The 17,657-nt window shown below is 39.6% G+C and overlaps 1 protein-coding gene across 3 annotated transcripts in view; it reads right to left on the bottom strand.

Moving 5' to 3' along the window:
- Nucleotides 1-17,657, bottom strand: part of LARS2 (leucyl-tRNA synthetase 2, mitochondrial) — a 119,608-nt gene that overhangs the window by 101,706 nt on the left and 245 nt on the right. For all 3 annotated transcript variants that reach the window (XM_073003520.2, XM_073003518.2, XM_073003519.2), the window contains exons 2-6: nucleotides 15,455-15,710; nucleotides 14,224-14,352; nucleotides 4,236-4,327; nucleotides 2,501-2,561; nucleotides 373-462 (exon numbers count right to left, since the gene is read on the bottom strand). In XM_073003520.2, the coding sequence (XP_072859621.2) occupies nucleotides 373-462; nucleotides 2,501-2,561; nucleotides 4,236-4,327; nucleotides 14,224-14,352; nucleotides 15,455-15,688 (606 nt within the window). In that variant the 5' untranslated portion in view covers nucleotides 15,689-15,710. The remainder of the gene's footprint in view (nucleotides 1-372; nucleotides 463-2,500; nucleotides 2,562-4,235; nucleotides 4,328-14,223; nucleotides 14,353-15,454; nucleotides 15,711-17,657) is intronic.

Below are 17,657 nucleotides of genomic sequence, written 5' to 3' on the forward strand. Positions count from 1 at the left end.
ATGCTGGACTGTCTCTTGATTAATCTGAAATGAAGCAGCCAGGCTGCTAAAAGTCACTTACACTTTTATACTGCAACTGTGAGTTTCTCATTTGATTATTCTATCACGTTTATCTGCCAATTTATTGTTCTTAGTTACTTCTTTTGGAAATACTAATGAGGGAGAGCTAAGATAGAAATGTTTTACATTCATCACTTCCTATTAAATAACATGAGGCAAAATATTTCTGTTTCTGTCTTGCACACACATACAAAACATGGCTGTCTACAAGTGTAACTGTGAAAATTATGCTGTGAAAGTTGTCACTAACAAAATTATTACACAAGGATTCTAAAGGCACTTCATAGTTTAGTATGATGCTACTCAACTTACTTCATTTTGGTACACTAATCCAGCTTCATGAAGTTTAAGAAAAATATACTGTGTCCACTTATAGTATTCTGGTGAACAAGTAGTTATTTCCTGCAAATGGAAGGACAGTTTCAATATAAAATCTGCATTGTGTCCGTTGCTTACCCAAGAGACTGTCACCTGATACCCTGTTCCACATACACTCTAATGAACAGGTAAACTTGATGCTTTCCTGCCATTAAAACAAATGAGAAAGCCCTTTAAGGTTCCACAGTCTAGCACATAGAGAGAAATATACCTCATTTGATTCATTTTGCAAGATAGAGACTCTAGTGCTGTTTTAAGAGTAGGAGCTTTGTTACTCAAGCACTGTCTGTATAGCAAAGTCAGACTGATTAGACAGGCAAGCAGACAAATCTCATACACGGGACTTTCTGGCTGATGTGAAAGTCTGTTTACTGTGGCCGTACACAAAAGGTAAAAGCCAGTTTTCTCACTCAAGGCAAAGCAAGCAAGACCAATTTCTTTTCTCACCAGTGAGAGATAAAAAGAAATGACCAGCTACCAAGTGTCTTCTCTGGTTATGGCCTTACTCTCAATTCTTTTCCCTCCACATGCCTGTTAATCTAGAGTGTGAGCCTGCCAGTAGGCTTGTCTCTGCTCCCCTTATGTTTTATAAAGCCCTTTTGGTGATTAAGAAACACCAGCTAGAATCCTGTTTGTGCACCTCTCTGGTCACAAAAGGATGATGACGTCCTCAGCCATGGACATAAATTACATGGTGGGGCACTGGGGCATTCTCTTAGCCACAGCATGGCAGAAGGGCCAGCCAGCGCACAGAAGGGTGAGCGAGGCCACTCCAATCCCTCGGCTGCAACTTCCTCTTTCCCTTCCTTCTCTCTCTCCTTCCCTGCTTTGCCAGGTGGCTCCACCACAGCCCACTCCTCGCTGCAGTGTCTGGGTGGGCAGGGTTGGTGCCCTCTCCACTCTGTGGCTGTGGCTGAGCAGGCGGAGAACCGCCTCTGCATGACTTGAGGAGCAGCCTCTCTGGCTGCCTGAGCACTGAAGGTGGTGGCAGAATGACAGGCAGAGGGGAGGTGGCAGTAACCACCGCCGGCAGGCCATGCTCTTCCCGGCTTGGGGGATGTGGTTGGGGCCAGGGACGGAGCCAGCAAAGTGAGATGACAGGGATGAGGCGCTGTTGGCAGAGCCTGAGGCGGAGGCTTCCCCTTCAGTCCCAGCCCCTCTCTGTTCCCTTGCAGCTTCATGGGGCGGGGGGGAGAAGAGGAGGCAATGTGGGCATTCCTGCAGAGCGGCAGCACAAGGGGTCTTTGCTGGAGGAGCATCTGCACCAGGCCCAAACGGCCCTGCTGGGCAACATACTGCTGTGCCTACTGACTGGGCCAGACAAGACAGTGGTGGCTGCCGCCGTGGTCATGGACTACTTCTCTTGCTGGTTCCCTGGTGCTCTGGTCACTTTTTCAACTCAGGGCTCTCTTGATTTACTGGTCACTGGCCGTTGGTCCTCAGTACAATACTTTGGGTGAGGGAGGTAGTAGAAGTTCATTTTTTGCTCCCTGAAAATAATTAGTGAGTAATTTAATAATTCCCACCCCAAGTATCATTGGGGAGACGTGGCCAGTAGCCAGTAAGTCAAGGGAGCCTTGAGTTGAAAAGTTTGGGAATCACTGGACTAAGATATTAGAGACCTCACCGAGTGATGAAACTCACTCAGTGTTCTTGGGCTTTGCTTAGTCTGACAGACCTCACAGGTCTCGGAAACAGCCGTGTCTTATACTCTGAGCTAACCTGGAAAAAAAGATGATATAGAAATGCTACAAATATAAAACAATATAAAAAGTAAGTTAATCTGTGAAAACAGTGTTACTAAAAATTACAAGTGAGAAATGTAATGTACTTTAAAAATACAGAAGATTTAAAACTTAAAGTAATCCAAACAGGTATCTTCAAGATGTGTTGCACTACAACTCTCATTGACCCCAACACAAATCACCATTATCTGTGTTGATAAGAGCAATGGGAATTGTAGTTTGACACATCTGGTGGACACTAGGTGGGGGATAATAAGCATAGATAAGTTCCCCAACTACATTTAAAATATATAATTGTTAAACACTTTTAAACTTACCCGATCCCAGCTAAAAGACAGGCTTAATGCCTCAAGCTGATTGCGCATGTGCTGAATGTTACTGTAAGAAAAAAACAAAAAATCTATCTTTAAAGAAAAGCATTATTTTAGGAAAAGCTCAACCCCAGAAAAGAGGCAGTGCCTAATGTTCAACCTGCTTAACCCTCTCTGGCTTTGAACTACAGAGAGGTGGGGCAGATTTGTCCTATCTGCCTCGCAGCTCTGTCTTTGGTTGAGGTATCTGATGGTGGAGCCAGAGTTTGGGGATTTGACTCCCCACTGTGCCTCCCTGACAAGGGCAGGATTGATTCATAGGGTCCCACCCAGCTCTGCAGTTCTAAGATGATGATGATGATTCAGCATAACAAATTAACCCCCAGCATGTCAGTTAAGTAGCATATAAATGACATGACATGGAAGAAAAAAATAATAATTCTAGCACAGTGTAAGAAAAGAGTGAGCTACAAATTCACTCTCTCCCTCTCACACACATAAGATGAAAGGTCTTTCCTCTCCACCATATGAGGATTGTACCTCACCTTCCTCCTCTCCCCACTGCATCTTTTGTTACAGCAGCAGCAACTATTTATTTAGTAAGTATCTCACTTGCATTAGTGTTGAGGCACTACTCTGCACAGATTACAACACATGTAATAGAAAACAAAAATAAAAAATAGAAACATTAAAAGCAGCAACAATAACCCTAAAACCAGACTGATCATATAAACCCAGAGCAGATGGAGGAAAAAGCCTTCCTGAAAAGCAACATCTTTAATTGCTTCCTAAATATCAGCAGGGAGGAGGCCAGATTGAGTTGGCGCCACAACACTGGAGCCACCGTGAAAACCCTACCCTCTTGTAGAAGACATCTGGGCCTCCCTTGGGGTGGCCACCCAGAGGAGCCTCAACTAGCTACTCCCATCAACAACCACCCCCAGCCCGCCCGCCCCCCAGCCTGTCCAATGTGTAAAACGGCCACAGCTACGCAAATCAACTAGCATCGCTTTAAATTAAAAAAAATCAAGCCCCAAATGAGGCATTTACAGCTAGCTCTGTGTAATGCAGTGCCAGTAAATACTGTAATAAGATAAGTAAATGGGCAAGGAAGGAAGGCCATGTTGCTCACAGCAGTTTCACCAGAATGCAACTGGCTCTGATGCTAGCAGTTGAATGTGAGGGCCAAATGATCATTTAGCACATGAAATGGTTAATTGGCAAACAGGTTTAATAATGGAATTGAAAAACCAGGATGACCTTGGATAGATGGCAGACAGGTACCCCACTGCTGGTACTGCAAACTGAGGCACTGGGGGAAGGAGGCAAAGCAGGGGTGGGGGAAGAAAGGGGGAGAGAGAAGTGACAGCTGAGGTAGAGGGGCAGTAGAATGCATTGCTCCAAGTACTGGAGTGCCTATGGTGGTTGCCACACTCATCCTTAACAGACTGACCAGCCCTTCTGGTGGACAAAATGCCTATTAATACATGACTACACCCCCTCCCCCAGGATAAACTACATAGCAGGTCATGCTAAGACTACAAATGCATGCAGAACAGCAACATTTGCAACCATATATAGTTAAGGAGGAACTCTAATGACAGATGCATTACTCAACACATGTATTGTTCTTTAGAGCAGGACATAAATACTTTTGGAAGTAGCAAACACAGTAGTCAATGTACCACAACCTTCTGCTTTGACACAATCATATTTCTCAAGTAACTAGAGAAGCAAACACCTTTTCGTCCAGTTTGCCGGATGCAATTTATGCTCAATTGCTGCATTCTCAGCAGGCAATCCAAACGCATCCCATCCCATTGGATTTATCACCTGTAACAAAAATAAGACTTGTCATCTTTTGTCACTTTCCAGAGTGGATTTAATAATACCTTCCAGGCTCAAAATAATGAAGCACCTTTCCAAATTCAGAATTTTTGTTCTTTCTTTGAATCAGCCAAACTATGTCCATCAAAAACAATTTGCCTTTAAGCAAAAAAGCATGTCAGACTTTTTGTCTTCCTTAGGCCTGCGAAGGGGCTCCATTTGCTCTGCACAAGCACACATTCCAAGAGAGGGGGAAAGACTTTTATTCTTTTTCTTAAACTGGCACCAGCCTATATCCTGTCATTGTCACTGTTGGCACTGTCAAGCTGCTGTAAGATTTGCCTCTTAAGTCAAAGCTCATCCTAAAAATGAGATGATCAGAAAGCTGCATGGTGTCATTGTTAAATGCATTTCTTAGTGTCCCATTATGATAGACTGATTCCATACCTAGAAAAATGCATAATTAGAGGAAAAGACTGTTTATCCTAACAGATGTTGCTTCAATCCACATTATCTGTCCTTTGGTTTGGAACTGGCCAGCTGGGAAATAGAAAAAACTTTGCTTGCATGTTTGTTACCTTGGGCATGTGCCAATGAAAGATTTGCATGCCTGGAGGGATGATACTGTAAGAGGAGAAAAATAACCATTTGCCTTAAGGCAGGATACGACCCTTAGCCACCTTTTAAAAGACTGCCATTATCCCAAGATAGCTTATAAAAATATTATGCTTAGAAGACATACTATTAATCTTTATTTATTCATATCAGAGTGTTGCACAATTTAAAATTATGGACTTGCATGAAATACAGGTAAAACTAAAACAAATTAAAATATTAAGATAATTTATATATTAAGAATATTAAGATTATTTTTGACCAGAAGTGGGCTATTTCAATAGCATTATCTCAGCCATTGGATAATCTTCTTTTGTACATGTGATGGGATATAAAATGCCTACACATAAGCGCTCCATTGGTTGCATTTCTCCACAGTAACAAAATCATCAACAAAAAGGCCATAAATCATTTTGAAACAGATTTAAAAGTAAACCAAATAAGCTAATTCCAAAATGTAAACAGTAAAACTTTTCAATTGAGGAAAACAAAAATATAGTATGTCTAAAATCCTCTTAGAAACAGTAACTGGTTGGACCAGCTGTCTAGCTGTTTACTCAAAGGAGAATTCCATATAGCCTGTTCTTGTGTGCCTGTCAATTGGGGGCCTCTCCCAAGGAACATAAGACACAGGAAATTCCTAAGACAGTCCTTCAAACAACCTATATCTACATGGTTTGGGCTTTAACAGTCAAAACCAGCCTCCAAACACAGAGGGATGGCAAAGATTACTTTTTTGTTCTTTACAGTACAGTACTCAGAACATTCTCGGCACTGACTAACCCAACAAGGCTTCAAACTGACATATCTGGACTGTTTAACATATGCTTTAAGACAGTAGCAACAATTACACAAAATGGAGACATTCACTACTTACAACTAAACTATTAAATTCACCTATCAAGTGATGTCAAGTGTGTTTACTAATTTTGATATGAATTGTTGGTGTTAAAAACATTTTTTCTAGCAACTGATAGTTTATTAGAAAAACAGCTTATGTATATACTGTAAATGTGTTACTACAGATAATATTCAATATCTAGAATTTCATGAACTTTTATAGTGATTGGCAGCAGGAGCTAAACACTTCTTTACCAACTTCAGGTCTCTGCAAAGGTATCCAGGATGCCAGGCAAACACCGGCACTTATGAAGCCTTCATGACATTGACTAATGTTAGCCTGCACTAAATATCACTGTCCATATATACCAAAGACAGAAGATCTGCACTTTATTTGGCTTTTGTATTTTGTTCCCATTGTAACACACCTGCAATGTAATCTTGTTATATCTGCAGTACAAAGTTATCAATTCAGTATGCCTTCTTTTCCACCAGTATCAATCAATTTACTTTACCCTTCGGTTAATACATCAGAATTTCTTACATCATTAGAAAAAATACACAAACCTGGAAAAGAATATTTAACGACCAACATTCTGCAGTACAATACAAGTCTAACAAATAAGGAGTCATTTCTTCAGGCATATCAATTACACACTATATTTGTCTCTTCTGAGATTACAACAGTTTTGCATGAATTTTTTTTTTTTGGCCCTATAAATATTTGACAACTGCATGTTTAGGATTCTGAAGCAACATATTCCCAGGGTGGTGTCCATACAACACCAGAGAAACACTGCAACAAAAATTACCTCTAGCTCAAAAACAACATAGTGTACTAAGGCAGTGACCTTACAATTTACTTGTTCCAGAATAAGTCCTGTGGAACGCAGTAAGATTGATTTCTGAGTAAACCTGCATAGGACCATGAGGTATTTTCTCCTAAACCTTCAAGAAGCCATTATGTCAACTATGGTAAAACTATAAAACAGTGGTGTTCAAACGTATATACCATATTCATTCTTGACCCCCATGTATCAGTCTGAGATCTAACAGCGAACCAATCAAAACAAGCCACATTCAAAATGAAAACAATAAAAGCAACATGTCATAAGCAGAAGCATTAAAAAGGTATCAAAAGGCATAAAATTATTTCCATTGTCTCATGTTTCACCTGCCACCTTCCCCCCAGCGACATATTGTTGTTGCTGTTGTTTAGTCATTAAGTCGTTTCTAACTCTTCATGACCCCATGGACCAGAACACGCCAGGCCCTCCAGTCTTTAACTGCCTCCCGGAGTTGGGTCAAATTCATGTTGGTAGCTTCGATGACACTGTCCAACCATCTCGTCCTCTGTCGTCCCCTTCTCCTCTTGCCTTCACACTTTCCCAACATCAGGGTCTTTTCCAGGGAGTCTTCTCATGAGATGGCCAAAGTATTGGAGCCTCAGCTTCAGGATGTGTCCTTCCAGTGAGCACTCAGCGTTGATTTCCTTCAGAATGGATAGGTTTGATCTCTTTGTAGTCCACGAGACTCTCAAGAGTCTCCTCCAGCACAACAATTCAAAAGCATCAATTCTTCGGCGGTCAGCCTTCTTTATGGTCCAGCTCTCAGTTCCATACATGGCTACTGGAAAAAACATAGCTTTGACTATGCGGACCTTTGTCAGCAAGGTAATGCTTCTGCTTTTTAAGATGTTGTCTAGGTTTGTCATCGCTTTCCTCCCCAGAAGTAGGCATCTTTTAATTTCATGGCAGCTATCACTATCTGCAGTGATCATGGAACCCAAGAAGGTAAAATCTGTCACTGCCTCCTTATCTTCCCCTTCTATTTGTCAGGAAGTGATAGGACCAGTGGCCATGATCTTAGCTTTTTGGATGTTTAGCTTCAGACCATTTTTTTGCACTCTCCTCTTTCATCCTTATTAAAAGGTTCTTTACTTCCTCCTCACTTTCTGCCATCAAAGTGGTGTCATCTGCATATCTGAGGTTGTTGATACAGTGGTGCCTCGCATTACGACGTTAATTCGTACCAGTGAAATCGCTGTAGAATGAAAACATCGTAAAGCAAAATTAAAAAGCCCATAGAAACACATTAAAACCCGTTTAATGCGTTCCAATGGGCTGGAAACTCACTGTCCAGCGAAGATCCTCCATAGGGCGGCCATTTTGCTGCCTGTGCAGCGAGGAATCCGTCTCAGGAAATAGCGAGGGGCCATTTTGTTTACCCGGCAGCCATTGTGAAACCGCCGATCAGCTGTTAGAAAATCATCATTCTGCGAAGAATCGGTTCCCGAAGCAGGGAACCGATCATCGCAAAGCGAAATTCCCCCATAGGAAACATCATAAAGCGATTGCAAAAGCGATCACAAAAAGTTCGTCGTAATGCGGTTTTGTCGTTCTGTATTTTTTCCGGAAATCTTAATTCTGGCTTGGGATTCATCCAGTCCAGCTGTTCACATGATGTATTCTGCATATAAGTTAAATAAGCAGGGAGACAATATACAGCCTTGTCGTACTCCTTCCCAATTTTGAAGCAATCATTTGTTCCATAGCCAGTTCTAACTGTTGCTTCCTGTCCCACATACATATTTCTCAGGAGACAGATAAGGTGGTCAGGCACTCCCATTTCTTTAAGGACTTGCCATAGTTTGCTGTGGTCCACACAGTCAAAGGCTTTTGCATAGTCAATGAAGCAGAAGTAGATGTTTTTTTGGAACTCTCTGGCTTTCTCCATAATCCAGTGCACGTTAGCAATTTGGTCTCTAGTTGCTATGCCCCTGTCATTGCCTCCATATCTTCTCCTTCTATTTGGGAGGAGGTGATGGGATCAGTGGCCATGATCTTCGTTGTTTTTTTTGTGGTTTTTTTGAATGTTGAGCTTCAGGCTTTTTTTTGCACTCTCCTCTTTCACACTCATTAAGAGGTTCTTTAATTCCTCCTCACTTTCTGCCATCAGAGTGGTATCATCTGCATACCGGAGGTTGTTGATATTTTTTCTGGCAATCTTAATTCTGGCTTGGGATTCCTCCAGTCCAGCCTTCCGCATGATGTATTCTGCATATAAGTTAAATAAGCAGGGAGACAATATACAGCCTTGTCATACTCCTTTCCCAATTTTGAACCAATCAGTTGTTCCATATCCAGTTCTAACTGTTGCTTCCTGTCCCACATACAGATTTCTCAGGAGACGGATAAGGTGGTCAGGCACTCCCATTTCTTTAAGGACTTGCCATAGTTTGTTGTGGTCCACACATCAAAAGCTTTTGCGTAGTTAATGAAGCAGAAGTAGATATTTTTCTGGAACTCTCTGGCTTTCTCCATAATCCAGTGCATGTTAGCAATTTGGCCTCTAGTTCCTCTGCCCCTTCAAAATCCAGCTTGTACTTCTGGGAGTTCTCGGTCCACATACTGCTGAAGCCTACCTTGGAGGATTTTGAGCATAACCTTGCTAGCGTGTGAAATGAGTGCAATTGTGCGGTAGTTGGAGCATTCTTTGGCACTGCCTTTCTTTGGGATTGGGATGTAGACTGATCTTTTCCAATCCTCTGACCACTGTTGGGTTTTCCAAACTTGCTGGCATATTGAGTATAGCACCTTAACATCATCATATTTTAAGATTTTAAATAGTTCAACTGGAATGCCATCACCTCCACTGGCCTTGTTGTTAGCCATGCTTTCTAAGGCCCATTTGACTTCGCTCTCCAGGATGTCTGGCTCAAGGTCAGCAACCACACTATATGGGTTGTCCAGGACATCCAGATCCTTCTGGTATAATTCCTCTGTGTATTCTTGCCACCTCTTCTTGATGTCTTCTGCTTCTATGAGGTCCCTCCCATTTTCGTCCTTTATCATGTCCATCTTTGCACAAAATGTTCCTCTAATATCTCCAATTTTCTTGAACAGATTTCTGGTTTTTCCCTTTCTATTATTTTCCTCTGTTTCTTTGCACTGTTCATTTAAGAAGGCCCCTTATCCCCCCTTGCTATTCTTTGGAAGTCTGCATTCAATTTTCTGTAGCTTTCCCTATCTCCCTTGCATTTTGTTTCCCTTGAATTCTCTGCTATTTGTAAGGCCTTGTTGGACAGCCACTTTGCTTTCTTGCATTTCCTTTTCTTTGGGATGGTTTTTGTTGCTGTCTCCTGTACAATGTTATGAACCTCCATCCATAGTTCTTCAGGCACTCTGTTCATCAAATCTAGTTCCTTAAATATTTTCTTCATTTCCACTGTGTTTTCATAAAGGATTTGGTTTAGATTATACCTGACCAGCCCAGTGGTTTTTCCTACTTTCTTCAGTTTAAGCTTGAGTTTTGCTATAAGAAGCTGATGATCAGAGCCACAATCAGCTCCCGGTCTTGTTTTTGCTGACTGTATAGAGCTTCTCAATCTTCGGTTGCATAGAACATAATCAATCTGATTTTGGTATTGCCCATCTGGTGATTTCCATGTCTAGAGTCGCCTCTTGTGTTGTTGGAAAAGAGTGTTTGTGATGACCAGCTTGTTCTCTTCACAAAACTCTCTGCTTCGTTTTGAACTCCAAGGCCAAACCTACCTGTTGTTCTTTTTATCTCTTGACTCCCTACTTTAGCATTCCAAATTTAGCAAGCTATTACCTTTTCAATTGATTTTTCTCAGAGTTGTGTTCAATCCTATCTCTCCCACTTTCCATGAAGCACCTCAACACAGCTATTTCCCACATGCTCTTTCCAATTAACTGAGCCATTCTAATTTAATATTTCCCTTTGCTACTCTCTTCCTTTTACATTTGTGTGTTTAATTACAAGCTTGGGACCAGGGCTTTGATCCTCTTATTCTACATTCTCATATCATACAGTGTCTGGTTTTCTTTTAGCCTTTTAACAAACAGGATCAGTGCAAATTCCACGGAAGCACTACAGTATTGCTTTTTCCTCCAAAACCCCATTCACAAAGACAGAACTTGGTGTACAGGAAGGCAAAATACAATTGTCCAAATAATGAGCAAAACCCTTGTACATCTGTATGTAACTGCTTTATCTAAATATGTGCCACATAAACATCTGTAAGAAAAGCAGCATTCATCAGTATCTGGAGCAGATGTATTCAGCCATCTCATTGGAGGGATAAATGTATCACACAAGGTACATTAGTAAAAGAAACCACTCCAAGTCCATTGTCAATTATCTGCACACTATTCTCATAAGCAGGAGATATATTTTATTTGTTACCATGGGGACTAATGTAGCCTTTAAAATACATTAGAGATAGAACTGTTCCAAGTCCATTGTCTCTTCATTCAAGGTTGTGAAGAAATTTTAAAGGTGTTATAAAACACACTATTCTCAATTTGTGGTTCACTAGCGTTCAAAGAGTATATAATATTTAAAGAGACTTGAGTGCAAAGATCAAAGAAGTGATGGTACTGTGTACATTGAGAAGGTGCTCTGGCAACGTTATAGACACAGTTCTAATTCATAAGAAGCTCAGGGGGAGAGGCAGAAAAACACAGAAGACAGCATATGGGTACTCCCACCAGTTCTTTCATTTCTGAATCACTGCTCCTTGCTACAGAATCTCATAGCATTGTCAAATAATACAGACATGCAAATAAGAGCATGGAATAACCTTGTATTAGGGCTGAATCATGTACCTGATTAGTTAAATTAAACCCAATTTAAAGCATTTTGATAGACAAAAAAGTTACCTCAGATGAAGTGTACAAATACGTACTAAATCAAATAATAAATAAATAAATGTATTCTCAAAGGCTTTCACGGCCGGGATCCGATGGTTGGTGTGAGTTTTCCAGGTTGTTTGGCCATGTTCTTAAGGTTTTTCTTAAGGAAGAACAGCCCGGAAAACCCACAACAACCAACACAAGTTAACATGGTTAAACCTCCTGTTCAATGCTCCAGGAATGTTACAATTATGTTTAAAATGTTTTTAAAATTGTTTTTCAATATTACAATATATTTAATTGTTTTTAGTATATTCCCTGTAAACTTTCAAACAGTGATTGTTGTATGATTCTAGTTGACTATAAGCTACCTTGAGTTCCCCATGAGGAGAAAGACAGCATATAAACATACATTAAAAAATGAACAGGAAAAGAAAGAACATTGTGAAGATAGCTTTTAAAAACAAAGCATGCCATTGTATATTTTTATATAAATATAAAAGATTTAAACTCAAATGATTTATCAGCTACCACTGCAATCCTATGTAAATTCGTTCAGGATTTAATCTCATTTAATACAATGTCTCGTGTTCATAAATACAAATATGATTATGCTGAAGAGTTCTTTAGCTAGGTACCAATCTTAATAATCTATATACTTTTGATAACTTGCCTGTTTCTCTACAAAGGGAGCACCAAATACATCCTTAGTTTGAGACTTTCACTTAAAAAGTTGAACTCTATTCGGCAAAGGTGATCAGTTATCACAAGAACTCTGTTTCTTTTTTCTACTGCCCCCTTTCCTCCGTACAATAAAAATGAAAACAAAAAAGGAAGTATTTTGACACAAATCTATTGCTTTCAGTGTCCACTTTTCCCCCTTCTCAGGGTATTTAAAACACTATTGGTTCCACAAAATGCAATAGACAAAATAGACTGAACTACTTTTCTAGCTGAAAAGGGTTTCAGCAGCTAGCTGAAATCATTGCAAGCTTGTAAAATGTTGAGGGTTTTTGTCAGATATTTATATCCAGATGAAAAATAGACTATGTTATATATTCATGCTGGTAAACATGAAACTGAGAATGCAGAGAGGGTGTCAGCTGGTGTAGAGAACAGAAGTGAGAGCTCTGCTAATTGTTTAGAAAGAAAAATATTCAGAAGAGTTAGTCACTTTACAACATAGTTCGTGGCTTCTTCATAAACTTATACAGGTCCTCACCATTTATTATCATTAACTGTTCTTAAATAAAGTTGGAGATATCATTGCACACCCTAATAAAGTAATATGGTGGGGTACGGAGTCAACTGAGCTAGATCTAAATTTTGAGAATATTATTTTCAAACCACCTGATAAAAATAGAGGTAAAATAATTAGTAATCCTTTCCTGAAAAATACATTATTAATTTGGAATAAGTACAAGAATGTGCTCAGTCTACCATTATGACCAGTGACTGAACTGGGAATCTTTCCTAGGAATTTGAAAATCTGGAGAGTGTGTTAAGAAGACAGCAAGTAATTAGATTAAAAGATTGGGTAGAAAAGATGGGGAGTAAAGAGTAACTAAAAACATATTAGGACAGGAGAAATTGTCATGGTTCAGTGAGAGTTGGACAAAAGACTGATCGAGGAAAAAATGTAAATATAGGGAAGTTACAAAATTTGAGGAAATGTTATTACAAAAGGAAACTCTAGCAGAAAATAAAGTATTGAAAGGTATAGTAAGTAAAATTTACAAAATATTAACTGAAGTAGAGGATCAACAGGGATCCTCTGAGAGTTTTATGGGAACATGATATGAGGGAAGTGATAGACACTGAAAGACGGAAGAAAATATGGGATGTATGAACAGTGAAATCCATGTCTAAAAGGATTAAAGAGAATTTTTATAAGATTGTTTGACGATGGAACCTAACTTCAGTGAAACTAAATCAAATAAATAAAAATTACTCTATGTTGTGCTGGAGGGGATGCCAGAAAACCAGCACATATTTTCAAATGTGGTGGGAATGTGATAATGTGATGACATTTTGGCAAATGGTACTTAGAGAAATAACCAAACAAAATGTAGAAGTATGTCCTAAAATAGCACTTCAATCAATATTTGATAAGGTGGAATACAAGTGGGCAACTATAGAATTAATTTCTAATTTAGTCACAGCTGCTAGATTAATTATAGCCAAGTACTGGAAAATAAAACATAATTTTCAATTAAGTGAATGGTATACAGAGTTATGGAATACACCTATTAATGAAAAATTAACATGCATTATTAAAGTTTAAAAAGGAGTGCTTAGAAGGCATACTTTTGCAGAAATTTGGGGAGATTTTATTGATTAAGCATTAATGAAGGGGAAGGGAAGAGCACCATAGCAAGAAATGTTACAATTTTGGAAGGGGAATGTGAATCCTTGAAATAAAGGAAAAGGTCTAGTTCTCCATTGGTCCCAGTGGGGGGAAGCACTTTGTTTCGATTTTGTTTGTGTATAATTATTGTATTTTATTTGTTTGCTATTCTGTTTGTTGTTCTTTTGCTTCTTACAATATGTTTTCATTTAATAAAATAAAGATTCTTAAAAAAATACACTACAGCTTGTGGCTTCTTCATAATCTTGTACAGGTCCTCATCATTTATTATCATCAACTCTTCTTAAAGTTTCTGCTTTGATTTGTTCTTAAAAACCTTTAGTGTATTTTCTAAAATGAGAAGTATCATAATCTTCCCATGCCCCTCAGCAGTCTCCAAGCAAATGTCAACCAGGCCATTCAGTTGACAAAGCCAACAATACCTGAAAGCCTCTCATTTTCTGAAACCGTGCAACTGTGTCACTCATGGTGTAGACTCGAACATGGCCCATGTGAAGTTTTCCAGAGGGATATGGAAACATTGACAGGACGTAAAACTTTGGTTTTGATTTCTAGAGGAAAACCAGACAAAGAAGCAGGATGTGAGCTATAACTTTGAAAAAGGTATTCTCCACATTTTGATTTTTAAAAGTTACACCACGGTTCCCTTTATTTTTTTCCACTGCTTATCTTATTTATTTTACGTTCTGCCCTTCTCCCCATAGAGGACTCAAAGTGGCTTACAGTCAACTAAAATCATACAATAAATGTTATTTTAAAACACTATAAAGAACACATTTTAGTGTAGACTTTGTCTAGAGGGGTGGGGTATAAGTCCAAATAAAGTAAAGTAAAAGTAAAGTTAAAATGATGAAACATGTAAAGATATTTTTAAAGCACTATTAAAAGTATTTTGAAAACTTATAAAAACATTGTTAAAAAAGAAATGGAACGTTCCTAACTCAACTCATGACTCCTGGTATTGATCAAAAGCTTGCCTGAAAATGAAGGTTTTTGCTGGACAAGGGAGAGGGCCTACCTGGCTTCTCAGGGCAGTTCATTCCAAAGACAGGAAGCAGCCAACTGAGTAGGGACAATCTAGCATCCTCACTAAACAAGTCTGTGAGTAGCGGGTCTCAAAGAAAGGACTTCCATGAAGAGACCTTAACAGCTGAGGCGGCTTCTGTGGAGCAATCCAGTCCTTGGATAGCCTGCACCCAAGCCATATAGGCCTTAATAGGATGTAACAAGGACTTAGACTGAGCTCAGAAACAGCCTGGCAGCCAGTGAAGCTGTTGTAACAGGGGAGTTATTCACTCCCTATAACCAGTGCCAGTCAGCTATCTGGGTGCAGCATTTGAACCAGCTCAAGTTTCTGAACACATTTCAAAGACAGCCCCACACTGAGCATGTGGCAGCAATTCAAATGAGAACTAAGTAAGGCATGCCTAGCCATAGCCAAAGCTGCCACACCATCTTTCACTGTGCAAATGCCAAAACTGGTATTTCCAGGCTCAGGACCACATCCAGGAGCACACCAAGCTGCAAACTTCTACAGACAGAGTTCTGCATACACGTTAATATTGAGTAGGATGCGAGCCAATATTTCCAGTAACAAATGAAAGTATTTAACGGGCCATAGGATAAAAAGTTGAATGCTGCCATAATCCTTACATCTATTTCGATTGATTTATTGAAGTGGTCCTTGACTCTTGAATGCCACCAACTTTCAAGTTTTTCCCTAGTCTCCAATGTATAGTTTTCTTCCCACTTCCCTGTTTCACTACAAATAGATCTGATGCATCTTCGGAGTAGTCGCTTCTGCCATTTGATTGGGCCCAATACTCCAATTAATTCTTTCTTCCAGCATGAAGGATAATTATGAAATCTATGGTAAAGGCACCACATTCTTCAGCATTTATTGGCAGCCCTGTTTAAAAAAATACACAGCAATTTTAATTTGTGATCATTAGTAACCTGACAGATATGAAATGCTTTAGTTAAAAATAACACAATAATGCTGCCTTTTAGAAAATGTCCAGTACAGAAAAGTTCTTCTTAGAAGATATGGACAGTATGGAAGCAAAGTACTGGGCTAAACATAGGTTGAGAAAGAAATCTGTCCTCATTTGCTGACATCTTCAAGAAAGAGCTCAGTTTATTTGTTCTGTCGATTAAGGCATCTACACAGAAAGGGCCTAGGAATTTATCTTGAATAGGGTATAGACATTCAAATATTTTATTCCACATGTGGCCACCCCATCTTTCTCTCTGTGGTTCTTAAAATTAAAAGAAAATGAAAATTAGTCTCAAATATCTTAGAAATGGATTGTTGATCTTTTACTTGGGATGCCGCAAGCTGAGACATTTGTGCTTCGCTACTAACCGCCAATGTTCTTTCACTTAATTTATTGTGGATCACACCTTGAGCAGAGTTCTATCTGTAAAGGCGCTTGGCATATTTTGAAATAAACTTTAAAATGAATGGCATTTCCACATAAATTGTAAAAAGGATGCATCTATAACTTGTAGAAATATACTATAATGGATATTTGGGTGATGTTCTATAGAAAGCAAAGAAGTGCATGCTTTGATGAGAAACTAATTTATACATTCAGGAAAACGTAAGAGCACACAAGCTCTGTGGCTCAGGTCAAAGGTCCATCTAGCCCAGCATTCAGCTCTCCTCCATCCCAGTGCCAATGGATGACAAGCACAACAACACGCTTCCAGAGGCACACTGCCTCAGAGCTGTCATGTCTAATAGACTTTTAAAGCCAATCCAAGTTGGTAGCTGTTGCAACTTCTTGTGGAAATGAAATCAAATGCAATGATGTGCTTTACGAGGAACACCACAGTCATCCAGAAATGTGAAACTATTTCACAGGCAAAAGAAAAAAGGAAGCTTCATGACTGTTGCCCTCCATACTAAAACCTCCTTGCTGGTAGAAACATGAAACTGTCAAAAAGAAAGCTTCTAGCCTAGTCTTCAACTTGTAAAGGTTATGTTTGTAGATGCCAGAAGACAGATGTTTCCTCCCGAAATGTCTTGCGTAAAACAGGTACATCACAGCTGGAGGTCAAGGCTCTGCCATTTATTATTGTTTTAACTGTCCCTATTTATAATGCCTGGTTGCTTGATGTAGTTTGACCAGAGACATTTGTAACTTCAGACATCTGTTGCATGTGATTTGAGCTGCATGTCTTTACATAGGCTAAACTCTTTGGAGAAAAGGAGAGATACAAAAAAAAAGTCAATTTTTGTCCTCCTGCTCTCCCAACCAAGCAGTGCTATCCAGCCCACTCAAATGCCAATATCCACATGCTCATTGCTGAATTGGCCAGAAGGAAGAAGTACCAAAGGAAAGCCATGAGACGGGGTGGCAGGAAAACATTGAATAACGAAGGGGCTACCTGACCAGCTTTTTGGACTGTACAGTATTGCCTTCCACAAACTCAGACCAGGTGTAGCGGCTACTGCCTCTTTGTCTGAGCTGCTGATCAGGGCAAAAACCAAAAGCCATTTGTATCTGAAAAACTGGATTGTAATCAAGGGAAGCCCATGCTAAAACAAAAATCTGTAGACTTCAAGGACGCCACAATTTCTCTTTTTCTTCTCTGTGAAACTCAACAAAGTCTCAGCTGAATCCCAACCATGTAGAGAAGGAAGAGGCCACCTAAAAAAATATAAGATTATCCCAGAAACCCCTAACCCTATCGATTATCCCTTTTAGGCGGACAGTTTTATCTTTAAGTGATTATGTAAAAAAATTAAGCTTGCCTGCTTTTTTTCCCTATGACCACCCCACACACACACCCCGAATATATCCCGAGTAGTTGCCTAAACTCTGCAAGCCATCACGCTCCCAAACAGCGA

Source organism: Pogona vitticeps, chromosome 6 (genome assembly GCF_051106095.1).
Source record: "Pogona vitticeps strain Pit_001003342236 chromosome 6, PviZW2.1, whole genome shotgun sequence".
Lineage (NCBI taxonomy): Eukaryota > Metazoa > Chordata > Lepidosauria > Squamata > Agamidae > Pogona > Pogona vitticeps.